The 21,927-nt window shown below is 42.3% G+C and overlaps 2 protein-coding genes across 2 annotated transcripts in view; one reads left to right on the top strand and one right to left on the bottom strand.

Annotated features, from left to right (window-relative positions):
* The window catches only part of LOC139391694 (ubiquitin carboxyl-terminal hydrolase MINDY-3-like), a 38,598-nt gene extending 22,343 nt beyond the window's left edge, over positions 1-16,255 (bottom strand). The window contains exons 1-10 of the mRNA XM_071139167.1: positions 15,406-16,255; positions 15,206-15,285; positions 14,807-14,867; positions 14,235-14,420; positions 13,963-14,014; positions 13,432-13,546; positions 13,249-13,322; positions 13,025-13,104; positions 12,601-12,671; positions 11,792-11,872 (exon numbers count right to left, since the gene is read on the bottom strand). Of these exons, the coding sequence (XP_070995268.1) occupies positions 11,792-11,872; positions 12,601-12,671; positions 13,025-13,104; positions 13,249-13,322; positions 13,432-13,546; positions 13,963-14,014; positions 14,235-14,420; positions 14,807-14,867; positions 15,206-15,285; positions 15,406-15,499 (894 nt within the window). The 5' untranslated portion in view covers positions 15,500-16,255. The remainder of the gene's footprint in view (positions 1-11,791; positions 11,873-12,600; positions 12,672-13,024; positions 13,105-13,248; positions 13,323-13,431; positions 13,547-13,962; positions 14,015-14,234; positions 14,421-14,806; positions 14,868-15,205; positions 15,286-15,405) is intronic.
* LOC139391703 (uncharacterized) overlaps positions 16,217-21,927 on the top strand; it is a 31,207-nt gene continuing 25,496 nt past the window's right edge. The window contains exons 1-7 of the mRNA XM_071139179.1: positions 16,217-16,313; positions 16,643-16,757; positions 20,587-20,696; positions 20,830-20,976; positions 21,084-21,236; positions 21,429-21,550; positions 21,638-21,761. Coding sequence (XP_070995280.1) covers positions 16,691-16,757; positions 20,587-20,696; positions 20,830-20,976; positions 21,084-21,236; positions 21,429-21,550; positions 21,638-21,761 — 723 coding nt within the window. The 5' untranslated portion in view covers positions 16,217-16,313; positions 16,643-16,690. The remainder of the gene's footprint in view (positions 16,314-16,642; positions 16,758-20,586; positions 20,697-20,829; positions 20,977-21,083; positions 21,237-21,428; positions 21,551-21,637; positions 21,762-21,927) is intronic.

The following is a 21,927-nucleotide window of genomic DNA, read 5'->3' as shown; positions in this document are numbered from 1 at the left end:
GAAGCTTCATACATGAAAACCTTGTGAAGGGCTTGAAGCTACCAGTAATCAGACAAGAGGCACTCACTCTTCACACGTTTGGCTCCTCTGCCCCAGCAACATCCCAACGCAACACAGTGAAAGTCATCTTGGAGAATGTCTGGGACAAACAGCAGAGAATAGAGATTGAAACCCCACAAGTGTGCACAGCTGTGATGAAGGTTCCTGGTGAACGGATTCAGTATGAGCTCAGTAAAAGGGGACTGCAGCTCGCAGACTTTCCAGGAGATGACAATGATCCTGAACTCTCTGTCCTGATAGGATCAGACTACTACTGGCAGATAGTATCAGGCAGAGTGGAGCGACTGACGGAGACGCTAGTTGCTTTAGAGAGCACCTTTGGATGGTCGGTGCAGGGACCCGTGTCCATGTCAAGTGTCGCCGAGGCAACTTGCATGTTCATCCCACTTGATGAAGACACACTAGTCTCCAAGCAATTGCATGCATTCTGGGAGCTTGAGTCTCTGGGTATTCTAAGAGAGAAAACACAGAACCCAGAGGAAACCGAGGCTCTACAAAGGTTTGAGGAAACAACCACCTTCAAAGATGGGCGATACCATGTGGAGTTGCCATGGAAACGAGAAATGCCAGAACTCCAAGACAACTATAGAATCGCCAAGAAACGGTTTGAATGTCTGAAGAAAAGGCTGAAGAAGGATGTGACGTTGTACAGCAGATACAATGAAGTAGTAGAAGACTACTTACAACAAGATATGTCAATGTTCATATTTAATATAAGCAATATGTATTATACTTATCTGTGTTGTGGATGAGCGCTTTGTATGTTTGTTTTGTTCCTCTCTCTCTCTCTGTAGCTTCCGGGTATGCTGGATAAGGACCCGAGCAAAGGGAATTGGGCTGACTTTGTAGTGCCTGTCCCAAATGGCTCATTAATGTAACTGTGCATATTGAAAGACACTGTCAGTAGTGATGTAATTTTGTAAATGTTGTGGTGATATTGTTTAAAAACGTTTTGCAATGTATATCCTTTAGTATGTTTAGTTAATGGAAAATGTAGGTTTGACTAGATAATTGCTTAATTAATTAGTGTTAATTGGTCTGAGGGGAGGGGCTAGCCCTACAAAAGAAGCCTCTCTTTCAGTTTATGGAGGCCATTTTGGATTGAGCTGTGAATGGGGCAGCATTGTGTTTAGCTGTCCCATAAGGTATACGTTTGATGGCAGTACTGTGGTTTTTGTTCCGGAATCACTTTGTAAATAAACACCCTGAAGCACAGAAGAACCTTTGTGGCTCCGCCATCTTTTTATTTTGATAGAGGATAGGTTTTCCAGTATAGCCTTCTGGCCTACTCTACGTGACAGAAATGTATGTAAAATATATCACTAGCCACTTTAAACAATGCTACTTAATATAATGTTTACATACCCTACATTACTCATCTCATATGTATATACTGTACTCGATACCATCTACTGCATCTTGCCTATGCCGTTCTGTACCATCACTCATTCATATCTGTATGTACATATTCTTTATCCCTTTACACTTGTGTGTGTATAAGGTAGTAGTTTTGGAATTGTTAGGTTAGATTACTCGTTGGTTATTAATGCATTGTCTGAACTAGAAGCACAAGCATTTCGCTACACTCGCATTAACATCTGCTAACCATGTGTATGTGACAAATAAATTAGATTTTGAACCGTAGTCTTGGCTTTTTTTAATGGCAGTTTTGGAGCATTGGCTTCTTCCTTGCTGAGTGGACTTTTCAGGTCGATATAGGACTCGTTTTTACTGTGGATACAGATACTTTTGTACTCGTTTCCTCGAGCATCTTCACAAGGTTCTGGGAGTGATTTGCACTTTTCGCACCAAAGTACGTTCATCTCTAGGAGACAGAACGCATTCCTGAGCGGTATGACAGCTGCGTGGTCCCATGGTGTTTGTACAGATGAACGTGGTACCTTCAGGCATTTGGAAATTGCTCCCAAGTATGAACCAGACTTGTGGAGGTCTACAATTTTTTTCTGAGGTCTTGGCTGATTTCTTTTGATCAGAGGCACTGAGTTTAAAGGTAGGTCTTGAAATACATCCACAGGCACACCTCCAATTGACTCAAATGATGTCAATTAGCCTATCAGAAGCTTCTAAAGCCATGACATCATTTTCTGGAATTTTCCAAGCTGTTTAAAAAGGCACAGTCAACTTATTGCATGTAAACTTCTGACCCGCTGGAATACAGTGAATTCTAAGTAAACAATTGTTGGAAAAATTACTTGTGTCATGCACAAAGTAAATGTCCTAAACGACTTGCCAAAACTATGGTTTGTTAACAAGAAATTTGTGGAGTGGTTGAAAAACTAGTTTTAAATGACTCCAACCTAAATGTATGTACACTTCCGACTTCAACTATGTTGAAAAAGTTTTTGGGAGATGCGATGGATCATTGGAGATCATTCAAAAATATTTTTTTTTGTTCAGTGAAATCATCCCATGTGAAGAGGTCAACTCATTTAATTAAAGTTATGATTAACTAAATTGTTTTTTAAATTTATATTGGAATGATTTAATAATTTGCAATTATGTTTACTCATATATCCAATGAAAAAAAATCTAAATTTAAACGGTATTAACATTAATTTACATATATTTCCGATAAGTCCCATATATTCCCATGGAAAGTTTACACCTCTGAATATTCCCCAAAATGTGCAACCCCACACACAGACACTTTAAACCCCCTATGCTCCTTTGAGACCCCTCTTTCAAAAAGTCAGATCTCTTAACCATGATAGCCAAAATAACAGGCAACTGTGCATTTTTATTAATTAATTAATTTAACACCTGCTTTCAACATACATTGTATCCCTCATTTACTCAACTGTTTCCATTATTTTGGCAGTTACCGGTACGTGTGTAGCGTGTGTGGGTGTGTTAAATGCCAGGCCTGCTAGTATGTCTTTGATGTGTGTTTTATTAGAGGCCTGGAGATGCTGCTGAGTTTAGATTACATGTCATGTCACACACTCCACAGGGAAGGGGTGTGTGTGTGTATTAGCCCCATCTCCTTCAGCCATTTGTTTGCTTGCACTGGACCAGAGGACTGCATTCTCTAAATGTGCATGCACGTGCACACACCCCGATGGTACCAAGACAGTGTGTGTGCGCGTGTGTCTGTGTGTTATGAAAATCAAGAGGAATGCATTCCGAACGAGCTCAGAACCTAATTCTGTTCCCCAAACCCTCAAGTCTGTATTGAGTCTTACGAATCAGATCTAGCTCCTGAACAGCAACCCTCCTAAAATAGAAACACACTAGTCCAGCTCATCTCTATACATCTGGTTCTCTCCCCTTCCACGTTAAATTTGGGTGTTTCCAACCCTCTTTCTATCCCTCTCACCTTCCCTCCCCCTCTCCTGAGATGTAAGGAGCTGTAGATGGGTGTAGCCTTACCCCTCTCGTCGATCCCCCTCTTCAGCTTCCCCTTCCTCCTTTATCTACCCCTCCCTCTTGATCCCTCTGTTCTGTCCTGACACATACTTTCATCTGTCTCTCCATCTATCCATCCCTGACCATTCTTTCCCTCTCTGTCACGCTAACAGGAACTCCTAGTCTACAGTGTCTGTGTGGTGTTGGTTTAGTGTTTCTCTTTGTTAGGTGGAGAGCCTCTTGAAGCAGAAGACTCAATTACACTCAGACCTTTGTCCTGGCTAAGAGGGGCTGAGAGGTGTGTGTGTTAGGGTAAATGTGTGTGTGTGTGTGCCAGAGACAGACAGGTGATTAATGGGCTGTCATCAACAACAAGCTGTCTGGGGTCTCTGAACAACAGCACAAGACTATAGAGAACAGGGATATACAGGACAGCTATAGACTGAGACCAGTCACAGACAAGGGGCCAGGCCCTATCACACACAGCCTTTGTCCCTGCTAGAATAGAACAGGTCAGATGTGTCAGAGAATATTAATGACTGTTACTGTACACTTCTTTCACTCAGATCTAGCTGTGTGTGCACACACACACTCACAGGTAAGGTACCATAGCTCTTTTCTCTTTCTAAGATTCTCTGAAAGTGAGACCTGCCTCAGACTTAATGACCCATCCTCTCACTTTGAGACATTTAGGGACATGTATAGTACAGACACAAGTAACATCAGACACATGCTCTTTGGGGAAAGACACTGTGTGTGTGTGTGTGTGTCAGTCTCTTTAGGGACACTGAGGGCCAAAAGAGCTGCTCTATTTCCCATTAAATCACTGACCCATAACTGTGCTACTGCACACACACACAAGCCGGTTAAACCATCAGAGCGTGTAAACACACACAGACACACAGCTCCCGAGAGGGGCTTAAGGATAAGAGGATGGAGGCCTGTGAATGTCATCACTCTCAGATGGAAGGAAAGAAACACTACAGAGAGAAAGAGGACATGGTCCCTAGGGAAGCCAGAAGCCCTTTTAAAGTACATCCTTCCTTCCGCACTCCCTTCTATCCTTTTCAGGATTAAAATATGTCATTATGACTGATGACATGACAGGATAGGGTTAATGACGGGGCTGTAGTGGAGCAGGTTGAGAGCTTAAAGATCCTTGGTGTCCACATCACCAACAAACTATCATGGTCCAAACAAAACAGTCGTGAAGAGGGCACGACAACGCCTATTCCCCCTCAGGAGACTGAAAAGATTTGGCATGGGTCCTCAGATCAACAAAAAGTTCTACACATGCACCATCAAGAGTATCCTGACCAGTTGCATCACCACCTGGTATGGCAACTGCTTGGCCTCCGACCGCAAGACACTACAGAGGAGAATGCGTACGGCCCAGTACATCACTGGGGCAAAGCTTCCTGCCATCCAGGACCTCTATACCAGGCCGTGTCAGGAAGGCACCAAAAAATTGCCAAAGACTCCAGCCACCCTAATCATACACTGTTCTCTTTGCTACCGCACGGCAAGAGGTACCGGAGCGCCAAGTCTAGGTCCAAAAGACTTAACAGCTTCTACCCTCAAGCCATAAGACTCCTGAACAGCTAATCAAAATGGCTACCCGGACTATTTGCATTGTCCCCCCAATTTTTAGGCTGCTGCTACTACTACTACTCTGTTTATTATCCATGCATAGTCACTATCTCTACCTACATATTACCTCAATTGACCCTGTATTGGCACATTGACCCTGTACCGGTACCCCCTGTATATAGCCTCGCTCCTGTTCTTTTTTTGTTGCTCATTAAATCACTTATTTTTCCATTTTTAACTGCAGTTTGAGTAAATACTTTAACACCTTTTTTTCTTAACTGCATTGTTGGTTAAGGGCTTGTAAGTAAGCATTTATTTCACTGTAAGATCTACACTTGTTGTATTCGGCACGTGACAAATAACATTTGACTGGATTAACTGTATAGTAGAATTAAGTAAAGTAACATGCTATACATGACATTAGAGCTTAGAGTCTGGGCAACTTTTGCAACATTTTTGTAGGACAGAAAATTTGGCCAACACATCAAGAGAACATCCCTGGTCATCCCTACTGTCTCTGATCTGGCGGACTCACTAAAAACAAATGCTTAATTTGTAAAGTGTTGGAGTGTTCCCCTGGCTATCTGTAAATTAAAAAACAAGAACATGGTGCCTTCTGGGTTGCTTAATAAAGAATTTGAACAGATTAAAACTTTTATATTTCATACTTAAGTATATTAACTGCCCAAATATACTTAACTATCAAAAGTAAATGTTAAAACCAAATACTTCCAGACTTTTACTCAAGTAGTATTTTACTGGGTGACTCACTTTTACTTGAATCATATTCCACTGAGGCATCTTTACTTTTACTCAAGTACGACAACTGGGTACTTTTTCCAACACTGCATAAAACGCATGTCATAGTGTCAAGGTTTATGATCACTATGTTTGTACAAGATGACTTGGTGTGATACCCTGGGTTGTCTTGAACAGAATGAGCCTGTTTGTTGTGAAGGAAATTTGTTGCGCACCATGCATCTGAACGCACACGACTCATTTCTGAGAACCAAAATGATGATCTGCCTTGTGAAAGCCTAACACAAAGATCTTATTTTATACTTTAGCTAGTCATGTTGGCAATAGAAGCTTTCAGATTATGCTCACCTGACCCAGATTGAGATTTATAATGGACCAACAGTAATTGGGTAAAGGTGGGGATACTGGGCTGTGATCAAAACAAACTACTAGTGTGATTCCTCTAGTTCCTCAACGGCACAGCTAAGAGAGATTAAAATAAATTAATATGTATATATAGTTGAAGACTCTTCTTTGAGACAAAGTGCATTGAATTACTTAGGAACTATGCACACTTTGGAGAGGTATGGATGTTGTCTCAGTTTTCAAATACACAAAATCTTCTCTCCCCAATCTCTCCTCTTGCCTTTCTTCCTTCTCCTCCCTCTGTAGTCTCATCCCCCTCTCCTCTCCCACCTCTGTGGTGACAGAAGGCCTCAGATCCCATTACAGGCCATTATAGATGGCCTGTAATGGGATGAAGAGAGGTGGATGGGGGGTGAGAAAGGTAAAAAGAGGGAGGGTGGTGGAGAGGGGGAGCTTTTGTCCCGTTAGATCAGATAAAAACACTAATGCTATGAGGCAGTCACACACTAATGGTCTAAAAGCCACACTGTAACAATGACGGGACATCACACACACTACATTAGGGACACAGGGGAATCCTAGCACAGGCATCACAAGATGCATGGTTTGAGGTCAGCTCCAGAGCTCTCTCAACACTAACACACTGAACGCTGTTGTCGTCACACACACTGACATGATGTGACTTTTACTCTTCTCCCAACCCACAGTAATGACACGGTGTGCAGTACGCACGTGTGTGTATGTGAAAAAGAGTGTGCACGTCTGACGGGGCAGACAGCTCCTCTCCCTAATCAGCGTAGCGTCAGCTGCATGAGCATGGAGGAGAACCCAAATCGGATGCCATATCCTACAGATCTTTGATTACCATACAAATAAGCGTAACCTGCTTAATTGCTTACACAAAAGTTAATGGTTTGAAGCACAAGGGGTAAAATATATATATATATATATATATATATTTCTGGTTTTAAATTTGACACTTTCATGATATCCTATTGTTAGTTACAATCTTGTCTCATCGCTGCAACTCCCCAACAGGCTCGAGAGAGGCGAAGATCGAGTCATGCGTCCATCCGAAACAAGCTGCGATGCTTCTTAACACCTGCTTGTTTAACCCAGAAGCAAGCCGCACAAATGTGTCAGAAGAAACACAGTTCAACTGACAACTGTAGTCAGCTTACAGGCGCCTGGCCCGCCACAAGGAGTCGCTAGAACTCGATGAGCCAAGAAAAGCCCCACGGCCAAACCCTCCCGTAATCCGGACGACGCTGGGCCAATTGTGCGCCGCCGTGCAGGACTCCCAGTCACGGTACAAGTGTTTTTCTATAACCCTGATTACAGAATTCTCAGAGGCCTCAACTTGTGACAATCCAACCTTGAACTAGCTCTAGCTCCTGAATATCACTCTCTATACCAAAATCAGCAGATGCCTAACTGTTCAATTGAAAAGTTGAATGAGATTCCTATCACCCCACGTCTGCAATGATGCATGTATACGTAATTCAGAAAGACTATATAGCTTTGAGTAGAGGTCGACCGATTAATCGGAATTGCCAATTAATTAGGGCCGATTTCAATTTTTCATAACAATCGTTAATCAGCATTTTTGGACGCCGATTATGACCGATTACATTGCAATCCACGAGTAGACTGCGTGGCAGGCTGACCACTTGTTATGAGTGCAGCAAGGAGCCAAGGTAAATTGCTAGCTAGCATTAAACTTACCTTATAAAAAACAATCAATCTTAACATAATCACTAGTTAACTACATATGGTTGATGATATTACTAGTTTAACTAGCTTGTCCTGCGTTGTATATAATCAATGCAGTACCTGTTAATTAAAAAAAATACAAAATTTAAACCTGAAAATTTAGTTAAAAGAAATTCATGTTAGCAGGCAATATTAACTAGGGAAATTGTGTTGCTTCTCTTGCGTTCAGTCAAAGCAGAGTCAGGATATATGCAGCAGTTTGGGCTGCCTGGCTCATTGCGAACTGTGTGAAGACCATTTCTTCCTAACAAAAAACATAATTAATTTGCCAGAATTCTACATAATTATGACATAACATTGAAGGTTGTGCAATGTAACAGCAATATTTAGACTTAGGGTTGCCACCAGTTTGATAAAATACAGAATGGTTACATATTTCACTGAAAGCATTTTGTTTTCGAAATGATAGGTCATTAATATGGTCAAATCCGGAAACTAAGGCTCGTATTTCTTTGTGTTTATTATATTATAATTAAGTCTGATTTGACAGAGCAGTCTGACGGTGCTAGGCAGCAGCAGGCTCGTAAGCATTAATTCAAACAGTACTTTCCTGCGTTTGCCAGCAACTCTTCACAATGCTTGAAGCACAGCACTGTTTGACTTCAAGCCTATCAACTCCCGAGATTAAGCTAGCAATACTAAAGTGCCTATAAGCACATTCAATAGTCAAAGGTATATGAAATACAAATAGTATATAGAGAGAAATAGTCCTATAATTCCTATAATAACTACAATCTAAAACTTCTTAACTGGGAATATTGAAGACTCATGTTAAAAGGAACCACCAGCTTTCATGTTCTCATGTTCTGAGCAAGGAACTTAAACGTTGGCTTTCTTACATGGCACATATTGCACTTTTACTTTCTTCTCCAACACTGTTTTTGCATTATTTAAACCAAATTGAACATGTTTCATTATTTATTTGAGACTAAATTGATTTTACTTATGTATTATATTAAGTTAAAATAAAAGTGTTAATTCAGTATTGTTGTAAATATATATATATAAAAAAATTAAAAGGTCCTCCAATAATCGGTATCGGCATTGAAAAATCCTAGTCGGTAGCCTAGTGGTTAGAGCGTTGGACTAGTAACCGGAAGGTTGCAAGTTCAAACCCCCGAGCTGACAAGGTACAAATCTGTCGTTCTGCCCCTGAACAGGCAGTTAACCCACTGTTCCTAGGCAGTCATTAAAAATAAGAATTTGTTCTTAACTGACTTGCCTAGTTAAATAAAGGTTAAATAAAAAAAATACCCTTGAGATTCAAGAATAATTGGCCTTTTGGGCGATTTGTTTCTTTGCCATTAGGGATTTTTAGCCACTGCTTTTGACATAGTGGAGATGTAAATGCCATGCTATTAATGTTGTACTATGCTCTTGCATCTAAGCTGTAACTTGCCCTCATATCTGCATATTGAATTTAAATTCATATACACAAACGTGTTACTTCGACCACACCATGGCCTTGAGTCTCCTTTCTCTCCATCCAAGTGAACAAATCAGAAATGAGGGGTCCATCGTCTCCAGCAGGACAAACGGATCCAGATGGGAACTCTGGGATCACATTCCCAACAAGAAAACATCCACCTGAGGGCACACACACATCTCCTACGTCCATTAATGCTAATCAGGATCAGGTTCCCCACTCACAGGAATGTGTGTGTGTGTGTACTATGTCACCAGTGCCTTGACTACCAATAACCTCCATGGCTCCCATCACAGTGAAATCATGAGGACCATGACTCATGGTCCTCATCTGGTTCATCTAGTTTGCCTCTACATGTGTTCCAGCCCCCTAGCAGGCAGACACTACCCAGTACCCTGCTTTATCCCATGGGACATGGAACAACTGCTCTAATCTAATATGATAGTTTACTCCAACATCAAGATGTTTCCAACCCTCAAGACATGAGCGGAGTCGTACAGTACAATACACAACATCTACACAGATGATATGGGACTTGGATTCATCTTAATATAAGACCCCTTTAAAAGGCCTGGAAACTGCTGACAAACTTCTGCTTTTGGAGTTATTGATCACTTTATACAATAATTGTATTATCCATTTCTTCGAAAATCCATTGGGAATTGTTATGAGGTAGGTAAACGCTAGCTGTAACATTCTATTTTCCTCTGATGCCATATCCAGTACCAGAGAGAATCAATTAGCTCCGCCTTAAGTTGATTGCTGGCTTTGATACGCAGGTATAGCAGTATACAGTTCCACACACGATCCACAGCCAACAGAATCCAGTGCCTGTATACATATGCAGAAGGATCTTTGAATGAGTGTAAGAAATTCTTCCAAGAATAATCTAAAATAGTGCTCCAAATTGTTAGTCATTTTACTTCAAGATAGAATGTGCAGTAGGGGAGAAACAGTGCCACCCCACCACCATTGTTATAGGTCGTCATCAATAAAACGTCACAATACGGTGCAGAGCATTCGATTTGCCTGCTAGAGGGCAAGGAGACCCCAGCTTTACTTAAACCATTGACAACTACATGCCCTTTTCAAGGGATTGTTAAATAAAAAGTGAATTATTTGGTTGTAATATAAATCACCTCTTAAATGTTAGATTTTTCCATACAAAACAATTGCACATATTTAGCTCAGCCCTTTCAGAGTTATACAGCATGCTCATGCTCAGTAAACATCAATTGATTATGTCATACATAAGGGTATCATTGGTCTCTCAATATTGGCCACCATTAATTGGATATTTGAGTGATAAAATAATAGTGAACTATACCTGACAAGTATGAGTGGTTTAGGTTCATTTCCCCATCCTTTGTGGGCTCTGCCTGTCAAACAGCAGAAGGGCACATTTGCTGATGCACTGTTAGCTGATCATTTTTACTTTGCAAGCTACCAGTAGAAACGTTGTACAGTTGGCTAAACATAGTTGTAAGTAGACCTAATGTACTTTTTTATCCAACCAATGTAGACCTACTTAGTGAAGTTAGCTAACATCCCCTTTTCAACTTTGTTTAAGTGTTTGAAAGTTAGAGGCATAAATATCGTACCTGTCAAAAAAAAATGCTAACCTCCCCTTTTATTGTAATGGTGAGAGGTTATGTCTTGGGCGGGATGATATTTGTGCGTCTAACTTTTTCACTCATTATTCACGATTCATTCTGGACTATCTGTAAACATGGTAGCATGTTTAGAAACATACATTATTTACCATTCATTTCTATGGGGCACAAAATGATGTGAAACCACCAAAACAAACAGCAAAAGCATCCAACAAGTTTGTAGAGTCACAAACTTGATGTAAACATTGTGTGCTAGGAATATGGAACCAGATACTCAACGTTTGACTACTTAAATACACATACAGTACCAGTCAAAAGCTTGAACAGCATGCACCCCACTTGTTTCTGCCCCACCAAGATTTACATGCTAAAATCGCCACTGCATATTGTGCACTGATGACTGAGGGGGGAAAAGTGTGTTGTTTTTAGTAACTTCTTTGTTGTTGTAATATCGCAAACAAATGGGGCAGTTTCACCATTAAGGAGCCCAGCTTTAAGAGTCCCTTTGTAACAATTAATAAACATTATGAACATGCTGTCATTTCTCAACCCCCATATCAGCTGTGTTACACGCACACTGCTTCACCCAAAACACTGGTGTGTGTGCAATTTACAAGCTGGTTGGCCCAGTTACAGCTGACCACAAGGTTTCAAGACAACGCCAAAAAACAGCAGCAACTAGCCATATAAGACCATACTACTGCCTTCTCTCTCATGTGAACTGTGCAGTACTAAATCTGTTAAAGCACACATTCCTGGTTCTTCTTTTTCTGACCTGCCCGCTGGAAGAGAGACTGGCTTATATTACACACAGACACACATGGCCCAGGTTGAGTGTGTGTTCTTGTGTGATTCTTACCTTGGCGAAGAACACTGAGAGATGAGTCTCACTGCCAAGGATCCATATAGGGAATTTAGGAGACTTCAGGAACGCACCCACCTGAAACACACATACAAACCAAAACTGGAGCAAAGCAGTTCTGATTCAGATTCCAGACCAACTTAACTGCCTGAACCCAGACCAGGTTAGTTTTATAGACTAAAGGCTTTCTGATGCCATTTCAACTGACAAAAGGAATGATCAGGGAATACAATCTGATGACGTAATAGAATATGTACAGTAAGAGAGAAGAAAATACTCATATTGTTACTAATACAATGGTTGTTCAATGAGCAGGTTTATAGCATGAACATACCAATGTACCCAGGTCTAACTCATCTACCCAGACTTACTCAGCTATTCTACTACTCTACTGTAGTCCCTGCTCCTTACACATTTCCTGTAGCCACTTGTTTTTTTTTATGTAAAATGTTATTTTCTCCCTCGAATCTCACAGTATGTGTGAATGTGTGTAGGGTTGGGGTTAGGTGGTGAGGACTATTGCCTCCAAACACATTTTCACATGGGATCTTGCAGAGTGGTTTGTTTTCCACCACTATCCAGATCATAAAATGTCTTACTGCACAGAGTCAGTCACACAAAAGAAGTGGCAGTATGTGAGAGAGAGGGAGTGTGTATGACAATGTATTTATTTATGGTGCTGATTCTCTCACAGAATGTTTGAATCTCTCTCCGCAATCATTCGTGACTAGTGAACAAGAACAAACTCACCACTATGGTTTGGACATAACAAGCCTGAAGGAATGTCAGTCTGTGTTTGTTCGTACCTTGCAGTAGCGTAGTGACTCCATGAGAGTGAGGAAGCCAACTGATGCCTGGTTGTGGATACCATGGAGCTCTGAGGGAGGGAGGGAGGGAGGGAAAGAAGACCAGCTTAGACAAAAACAAAAAAAAAGTGAAACAGCTTCTTTGGTCTCTGTGTATGAAAGTTTGACTGACCACTGCCACCTAGTGTTCAGATGTGGTATCACAGTCACCAGGAAACTGGACAACGTCTTCGCAACACCTTCCGTAAACAGTAATAAAGTCGCCAAATGCTCATTGAAGAAAAGATTCCAATTAAATCACGCTGCCAGATAATGAGGTTTATTCGATTCCCACAGGGGACCAGTAGGGGGGGGCGTAAGAGCGTCTCCTAAATGACAATGTTTTTTACAAATAAATAAGTCAGCCTGTGTGTGGAGTACTTACTCATGCCAGAGCACTCCCTGTCTCCGTCCCACACATTAGAGACAGCATGGCCCGTCACTAACAGGTTAACCAGACTCTGACTGCAAAGAGAAAGAAAAGTAATTGAGAGAGAAAGAAAGAGAAAGAAAAAGAATGGATTAAGCTTTTTGGAACATCACTTCTCAAGTTGTCAAAAGAAATATAGCTGATAAAGATTCAATAAAGTGAGGGATCAGGGATTGTACCTGCCGTGGCCATAGACTGGATCTATGAGAGGCTCTGTAGTATCTTCAATCTCATTCCTGATGTTCTCTATCCTCTGTAGAGACAGAAAGAGAAAAGTGGTTACACATACAAACACACACACACACACACACACAAAGAGTGCAGAGTAATATGCACACATACAAACACACGCAGAGCCTTACCTTGGTGAGGATGACAGAGTAGAGGAAGATCAGGACTCCACAGCGCCCTTTCCAGGATTCGTAGAGAGACACCACCTCCTCTCTAAGCTCTGATAATGACTTCACAATACGCTTCCTGTAGAGATGAGAGGTCAAAGGTCAGGGGCTAGAAGTCAGCGAGACCACCTCTAATGACATTGACCTCTAAATGAGTGCAGAGACAGGAGGGTTCATGCTGACAGTGTTGTATAATGTCATTATGCAATGTGCCATATGGCAATCGGATGCTCCTCTGGCAGAAAATCAAAGATTGTGTGTGTCTCATTAAGGAATCAGTGAGGAGAATGCGTGCTGAGTCAGGAGTGTGTGCTGAGTCAGCAGGTTGTAAATCATTATTGAGAAACTCCAGTCACACACACAAGCTTAGCCAACCCCAGACAGATGGAGATACACACACTAGCATTCCTGACTTTCCTGCAATGTAGTGGTCCTTTCATCTCCATGAAGTCATGGCCAATAGAGAGATGAGCCACAGTCAGTAGAGTTACTTACTGGAGGATGCTGTGAAACCGCTCAAAGCCAAGATCCTCAGCAGCCAAAGCAGCTACACACAGGAGACACACACAGATGCAAACATACACATTTTAGAGAAACAGGTAACGTTGACAGAACACATGTCATTATTCTATATTAACAGTGACAGCAATACTACTCACTATGCGGTCTACCCACTATCATATGCGATGATTAATACCATCTCACTATAGCAATGCAGTTATTCATATTACATGGGTATTAGTGGATAGATGAGTAGTGGGACTCACTGGGTTGCTGGTCTTGCTGGGTCTGACTGGTCTCCGGACCCCCTGTCAGGGATGTGTGAGTGGTAGTGTGGGGGCACTGTCCTTTGGCCCAGGTCACCAGGCAGTAGGAGGTGGTGGAGGAGGTAGAGCAGGCCTGTTCCAGGATCTCAGCCAGAGTAGAACATAGGGCCGCTTTCTGCTCCTCCTCTACAAGGAACAGAAGATCTAGGCTAGGTTTCTAATATATATATATATATAGTTATGATGCATCTCCATTTGGAGCGCTCTCTGTTTAACAGGGTCAGTTTGGGATCAGAAGTTAGGATTACCTGTGACGTGTCTCTAGTTACAACCTTTTCTGTTAAACAGGGTCAGGGCAAGGTTTCCCAAACTCAGACCGTGGGACCCCAAGGTGTGTATGTTTTGTTTTTCCCTTAACACCACAGAGCGGTTTCAAATAATCAACTAATCATCAAGCGTTAATAAGTTGAATCAGCTGTGTAGTGTTAGTACAAAACCCAAAATGGGCTCTCCTTGGGGTCCCGAAGACTGAGCTTGGGAAATGCTGGGTTAGGGTTAGAGGTCAGGGTTACCTGTGATGCGTCTCCAGTTAGAACTCTCTCTGTTAAACAAGATGTTCTTCAGAAGGAAGGCCTGCAGGAAACACACAATCAGGAAATATTCTACAAGCTGTAACCCATCTCTATAGGATCAAAAACACAACCTGCCGTCCTCATCCACTCTGTCTAAGAACAGATGTTTGCGAAGACACTCCAGCACCATAGAGTACTATAATAAATAAACAGTAGTAGAGAAGGCTTCTCAGCTGAGTGCCTGTCGGGTGACTTCTGTAAAGTGCTATCTAAGAAGATGTGTGCCTGTCTTGATATCATCATTCTGGTAACAGACACCAACACCCTCTACCTGGTCATAGGCTGGGTCATGTTTGTGTGTAAGGTTATGCACTGTCTGGTCTGGGGACTGGTCAATACCTGTACAGGAGCAATGACAGCGCAGGGTCCTCCTTCAAACTGCTCCAGTGCTGTGTGTTCTGTCTCACTGAAGACCATCCCTAAAATACAGGAATCACAGAGTCACTTATTTTGCCCCACCACTGACAAAGGCTAGGATTGTGTTCAGGTTAGAGGGGGGTGCGCCAGAATGGAGCGAAGTAGGCGAGAGGTAATCTTACCCTGGGTCCATCTCCGGAAGAGTGAAGCGGACACCCCGTTGCTGCCTGGTCTTTCCCAAACTAGATCCACAACCTCTTTATTTAACTCCCCCATCGCTCTATAACACTGGTCCAACAGCCCTGGCAAACGGTTAGCTGTCTAGCCAACTACAATCAAATACAGAGCTGTCACTGCGCACACAGCCACGGTCCGGTGGATAGCGAACCTTAGCTAGCGTTGTGGTTTACTCCTCAACTTTCCAGGAACTGGTGCTTCGCTTCCCTCGTCAAACGGGGCCGGTGGCATCGGCCACAACGAAGCTCCGTGGCAGGGCAGTCTCCCCGGTCTGACCAGCGGACAGATGGGAGATAGGAGCATCAACGTTAGTTAGCTACCTAGCTAGTAAAGTGAATGTTATGTGGGCGCGTCTGACCGGCTATCTTAGAGTGGGCCAATATCTCCAGCAAAGCAGCGGGCGTAAACTAGTTAGCTGCCTGGTCAGCTGTCCAGATAGATAACAATAAGTTAGGGAGCCAGACTGTTAGTTGACTGCTCAATTCTCCTAGTAGCCTGCTAACGTTAACTCGTTAGTACCAATTTGCTATGTTTTAGCTAGCTAAATGCATAACGTTTTGACGTTCCAAAGAGCGCTAAGGCGGTGGCAGTTTAAATTCAGGTCTGAATGCCGGTAACTTTCGTTTAGTCAGTTGTTAAAAGGCAAACGCCTGTAATAGATATCCGAAGTAGTACAATTTTGAAAATAATATATGATTGTCGTCGGTATCAAAGACTAGCTAGCAGTATGTCATTCGTCTATTTACAACAGCTGTTTGGAAATGTGTATTGAGTGACGAAAACGCTCGTAGCTGTGGATTGGTCCAAATCCAGAATGTTCTTGAGGTATGGGCTCCAGCTTGGCAGCCCATTGGTGAGTTCAGACTGTCAATTATTCACATCAAATCTTTCCCGCCTATTTTCCGTTAACAATACTCCAATGGCGTTTGTTTCAACACTTTATCAATGGAATTTGATCAAAGACTCAACTAATTAAGGTTGTATATAGTACATGAGACAAGAAAACGCAACATCAAATCGATTGCCTTTGGCATTTTCAAACAGCGACTGTTCTTACTGCGATTCACATTTAACTGGAACTGTTTGTCCACTATCTTTCTCCGTAGCTGCTGGGTTAGCAGTACTGAGCATGTGCACTCACACCCTACGCGTGGACTAATTTGTCCCCAATATTTTTTACAGTGATTCTGACATAAATTATAAACTTGATTACAAATCGTCATTGTTGTAATGGGAGGCCAAACCAAGGGCAAAAAGAAGAGCAAAGCCAGGAGGAAAGATCCGCGCTCTAACGGAGGTATGTTACATACAGTAACTAACGTGTTAGCTAGATCGCTATAAAGGACAACTAGTGTTGTCCATGTGTGATATCTGTTATATTATGTGTGATAGCTACAGTGTCTTCAGAAAGTATTCATACCGATTGACATATTTCATATTTTGTTGTCTTACAGCCGGAATTCAAAATGTATTAAATATATTTTTTTTCCTCACCCTTCTACACACAATACCAAATCAAATGTGTTTATAAAGCCCTTTTTACATCAGCAGAAGTCACAAAGTGCTTATACTAAAACCCCAAACAATGCAGATGTAGAAGCACGGTGGCTAGGAAAAACTCTCTAGAAGGCAGGAACATAGGAAGAAACCTAGAAAGGAACCAGGCTCTGAGGGGTGGCCAGGCCTCATCTGGCTGTGCCAGTAAGGCCAGATTATTCTTCAAGATGTTCAAACTTTCATAGATTACCAGCAGGTTCAACTAGTAATCCCTGTGGTTGTAGACCACCGGTTAGTACCTCAGGAATAAATGTCAGTTGGCTTTTCATAGCTGAACATTCAGAGGTCGAGACAGCAGGTGTGGTAGAGGGAGTCGAAAACAGCAGGTCCGGAACAAGGTACAGTAGCACGTCTGGTGAACAGGTCAAGATTCCATAGCCACAGGCAGAACAGTTGAAACTGGAGCAGCAGCAAGCCCATGTGGACTGGGGACAGCCAGGAGTCATCAGGCCAAGTAGTCCTGACGCATGGTCCTAGGGCTCAGGTAGTCCAGGAGGGAAGGGAGAGGGAGGGAGTTAGAGGGAGCATACATCAATTCACACAGGACACCAGATAACACAGGATAATTACACCAGATATAACAGACTGACCCTAGCCCCAGGCACATAGACTATTGCAGCATAGATACTGGAGGCTGAGACAGCGGGTGGGTCGGGGGACTTTGTGGCCCCTTCCGATGATACCCCCGGACAGGGCCAACCAGGCAGGATATAACCCCACTACTTTGCCAAAGCACAGCCCCCACACCACTAGAGGGATATCAACAGACCACCAACTTACTACCCAGAAAACATTTGTCAGTGATTACAGCTGTGAGTCTTTCTGGGCAAGTCTCTAAGTGCTTCCGACACCTGGATTGTGCAACATTTGCCCATTATTCCCCCAAAATTATTAATGTTATGTCAAAATGGTTATTCTTCTTTGCTAGACAACCATTTGCAGGTCTTTCCATAGATGTTCAAGTAGATTTAAGTCAAAACTGTAACTCGGCCACTGTCTTTTTGGTAAGCAACCCCAGTGTAGATTTGGCCTTGTGTTTTCGGTTACGGTCCTGCTGAAAGGAGAATTAATCTCCCGGTGTCTGATGGAAAGCATTCTGAACCAGGTTTTCCTCTAGGACTTTACCTGTGCTTAGCTCCATTTGGTTTATTTTTTTATCCTCAAAGTGAAATCCCTGATCGGTTTCCTTCCTCTACAGCAACTGAGTTAGGAAGGACGCCTGTATCTTTGTAGTGACTGGGTGTATCGATACACCATCCAAAGTGTAATTAATAACTTCACAATGCTCAAAGGGATATTCAATGTCTGTTTTTTGTTTTACCCTTCTACCAATCGGTGCCCTTCTTTGCGAGGCATTGGAAAACCTCCCTAGTCTTTGTGGTTGAATCGGTTTGATTTTCACAGCTCAACTAAATTACCTTACAATTATCTGTATGTGTGGGGCACAGGGGTGAGGTAGTCATTCAAAAATCATGTTAAGCACAATTTTTGGTCACAGAGTGAGTCCATGCAATTTACAGTTGAATTCCTGACATTTAATCCAAGTAAAAATTCCTTGTCTTATGTCAATTAGGATCACAACTTTATTTCAAGAATGTGAAATGTTAGAATAATAGTAGAATCATTTATTTCAGCTTTTATTTCTTTCATCACATTCCCAGTGGGTCAGAAGTTTACATACACTTAATTAGTATTTGGTAGCATTGCCTTCAATTGTTTAACTTGGGTCAAACATTTCAGGTAGCCTTCCACAAGCTTCCCACAATTAAGTTGGGTGAATTTAGGCCCATTCCTCCTGACAGAGCTGCTTGCTCAAACAAGCTTTTTCAGTTCTGCCCACAAATTTTCTATAGGATTAAGGTCAGGGCTTTGTGATGGGCACTCCAATACCTTGACTTTGTTGTCTTAAGCCATTGTCCATTTGGAAGACCCATTTGCGACCAAGCTTTAACTTCCTGACTGATGTCTTGAGATGTTGCTTCAATATATCCACATAATGTTCCATTCCTCATGAAGCCATCTATTTTGTAAAGTGCACCAAAGCACCCCCACAACATGATGCTGCCACCCCCATGCTTCACGGTTGGGATGGTGTTATTTGGCTTACAAGCCTCCCCCTTTCCCCCCCAAACATAACAATGGTCATTATGGCCAAACAGTTCTATTTTTGTTTCATCAGACCAGAGGACATTTCTCCAAAAAGTACGATTTTTGTCCCCATGTGCAGTTGCAAACCGTAGTCTGACTTTTTTCATGGCGGTTTTGGAGCAGTACCTTCTTCCTTGCTGAGCGGCCTTTCAGGTTATGTCGATATAGGACTCGTTTTACTGTGGATATAGATACTTTTGTACCTGTTTCCTCCAGCATCTTCACAAGGTTGTTATGGGATTGATTGGCACTTTTTGCACCAAAGTACATTAATCTCTAGGAGAAAGAACACTTTTCCTTCCTGAGCGGTATTTATTTATTTGTTTTACCTTAATTTAACTAGGCAAGTCAGTTAAGAACACATTCTTATTTTCAATGACGGCCTAGTGGGGGGCAGAACGATTTGTACCTTGTCAGCTCGGGGATTTGAACTTGCAACCTTCCGGTTACTAGTCCAACGCTCTAACCACCAGGCTACCCTGCCGCCCCAAGTGACAGCTGCGTGGTCCCATGGTGTTTATTCTTGCGTACTATTGTTTGTACAGATGAACGTGGTACCTTCAGGCGTTTGGAAATTGCTCCCAATGATGAACCAGACTTGTGGAGGTCTACATTTTTTTTCCCGAGGTCTTGGCTGATTTCTTTTGATTTTCCCATGATGTCAAACAAAGAGGCACTGAGTTTGAAGGTAGGTATGCCTTGAAATACATCCACAGGTACACCTCCAATTGACTCAAATTAGGTCAATTAGCCTATCAGAAGCTTCTAAAGCCATGACATCATTTTCTGGAATTTTCCAAGCTGTTTAAAGGCAGTCATCTTAGTGTATGTAAACTTCTGACCCACTGGAATTGTGATATAGTGAATTATAACTGAAATAATCTATCTGTAGACAATTGTTGGAAAAATGACTTGTGTTATGCACAAAGTAGATGTCCTAACCATCTTGCCAAAACTATATTTTGTTAACAAGAAAGTTGTGGAGTGGTTGAAAAACTAGTTTTAATGACTCCAACCTAAGTGTATGTAAACTTCCGACTTCACCTGTTTGTGACTTTAAGGACATTTTTACTCCTGAACTTTAGGCTTGTCATAACAAGAATAGGGGTTGAATAGTTATTGACTCAAGACATTTCAGCTTTTCATTTTACTTTTTCAAAAACATCATTCCACTTTGACATTATGGGAGTATTGTGTGTAGGCCAATGACAAAAAAAAAATCACAACTTAATAAATTTACCATTCAGGCTGTAACAACAAAATGTGGAAAAAGACGAGGGGTGTGAATGCTTTCTGAAGGCACTAGCTCGCTAGTCCAATCTGGAAAGAACAACCTAGCGAGCTAACTTGCTAGTTAGCTACTGTAACTGTAGCCAGACTTATGTAGGCTATTGTTGACAATAGGGACTGTGTTGCAACAGGCTCTGGACTGGCAGGTCTGTCACCTCAAGATAGAATGAAGTTGAAGATGCAGGAGAAAGCCAAGAAAAAAACTGCTGAAAAATATACTGTAGAACAACTATTGGAGAAGGTAGGACACACACACACACACACACTCCAGACATACTCTCTCTTTCTCCTATTCAGATGGAGTCAGGAGTGTACGGACAGTTTGGAGTTTGCCACACGCTGTACACTAACATCTGTCTTGTGTTGTGTTTCAGACGGAGGAGTGTATGGACAGTTTGGAGTTTGAGATGGCGGGGAGGTTCTGTCAGCGAGCACTAGAGGTGGAGCCTGACAACCTCCTTACCCTGGACCTGCTAGGACACATCCACTCTGAACTGGGAGACACACAGAGGGCCAAGGAAATATCCTTCAGTGTGTGTGTGTATGGTGTTTGCATGCATCTCTGTGTGCATGTGTGTGTTGTGCAAATGCACATGCAAGTGTGTGTGTTCCTTAACCCCAGCTTTAAGTGTTTCTGCATGCAGTGCAGTTGAGTCCTGAAGAAGGTCATAGTAAATACATGTCTCTAGGGCAGATACACACAGGCCAGGAGGCTGTGCAGTACTACACCAAAGGAGTACAGATACTACTGTGTATGCTGGAGAAACACGCACAAGCCACAGTGAGTACATGCACATACACTCATGGATCTTGTTGAATGCATGTCTAACACAGAACACTAGGAGGAGCTGTTTCTTCAGTCTGAACACTTCTACTGACTGTCACAAACTGACTGTATCATAAACTGACTGTCACAAACTGGCAGCCAGAGATGCTGAATACTTCTACCTCAACCATCTCCCTGTCACCCCAGGCAGGAGCAGGAGCTGAGGCAGCAGCCTCTCCACTCCAGGACTTGGGGTCAGAGATCCCGATAGCCAGACACGTGTGTGTGGCCTACTGTTCTGTGGCAGAGATCTACTTCACTGACCTCTGGTAACACAAAAATCATATATACATTTTTGTTACCTATCTGTACCTGTTGTATATTGAATTCACAGATTTGTGTGTGTTTGTGTGCAGTATGGAGGAGAGGGCAGGAGATCAGTGTCGAGAGGCCATAGAACGAGCGCTGACCTATCAGCCTGACAACCCAGAGGCTCTACAGCTGATGGCCAGCTACCTGTTCAGTACAGAGAAGAACCAGGTCAGTACACACACACACTGTAAATCAGAGGCAGGTATGTCTCACGCTAAGTTATCATCTTGTTAAAGCAGCGATCAGAGTTAATTCATGTGAGAAAATTGAATAATATGCCATTAATCTGATGAGCTAGGAACACACACATTAATAAGTTTATGACAGAACAAAA

This window comes from Oncorhynchus clarkii, chromosome 3 (assembly GCF_045791955.1).
Source record: "Oncorhynchus clarkii lewisi isolate Uvic-CL-2024 chromosome 3, UVic_Ocla_1.0, whole genome shotgun sequence".
Lineage (NCBI taxonomy): Eukaryota > Metazoa > Chordata > Actinopteri > Salmoniformes > Salmonidae > Oncorhynchus > Oncorhynchus clarkii.
This window is presented reverse-complemented; position numbering and strand designations above follow the sequence as displayed.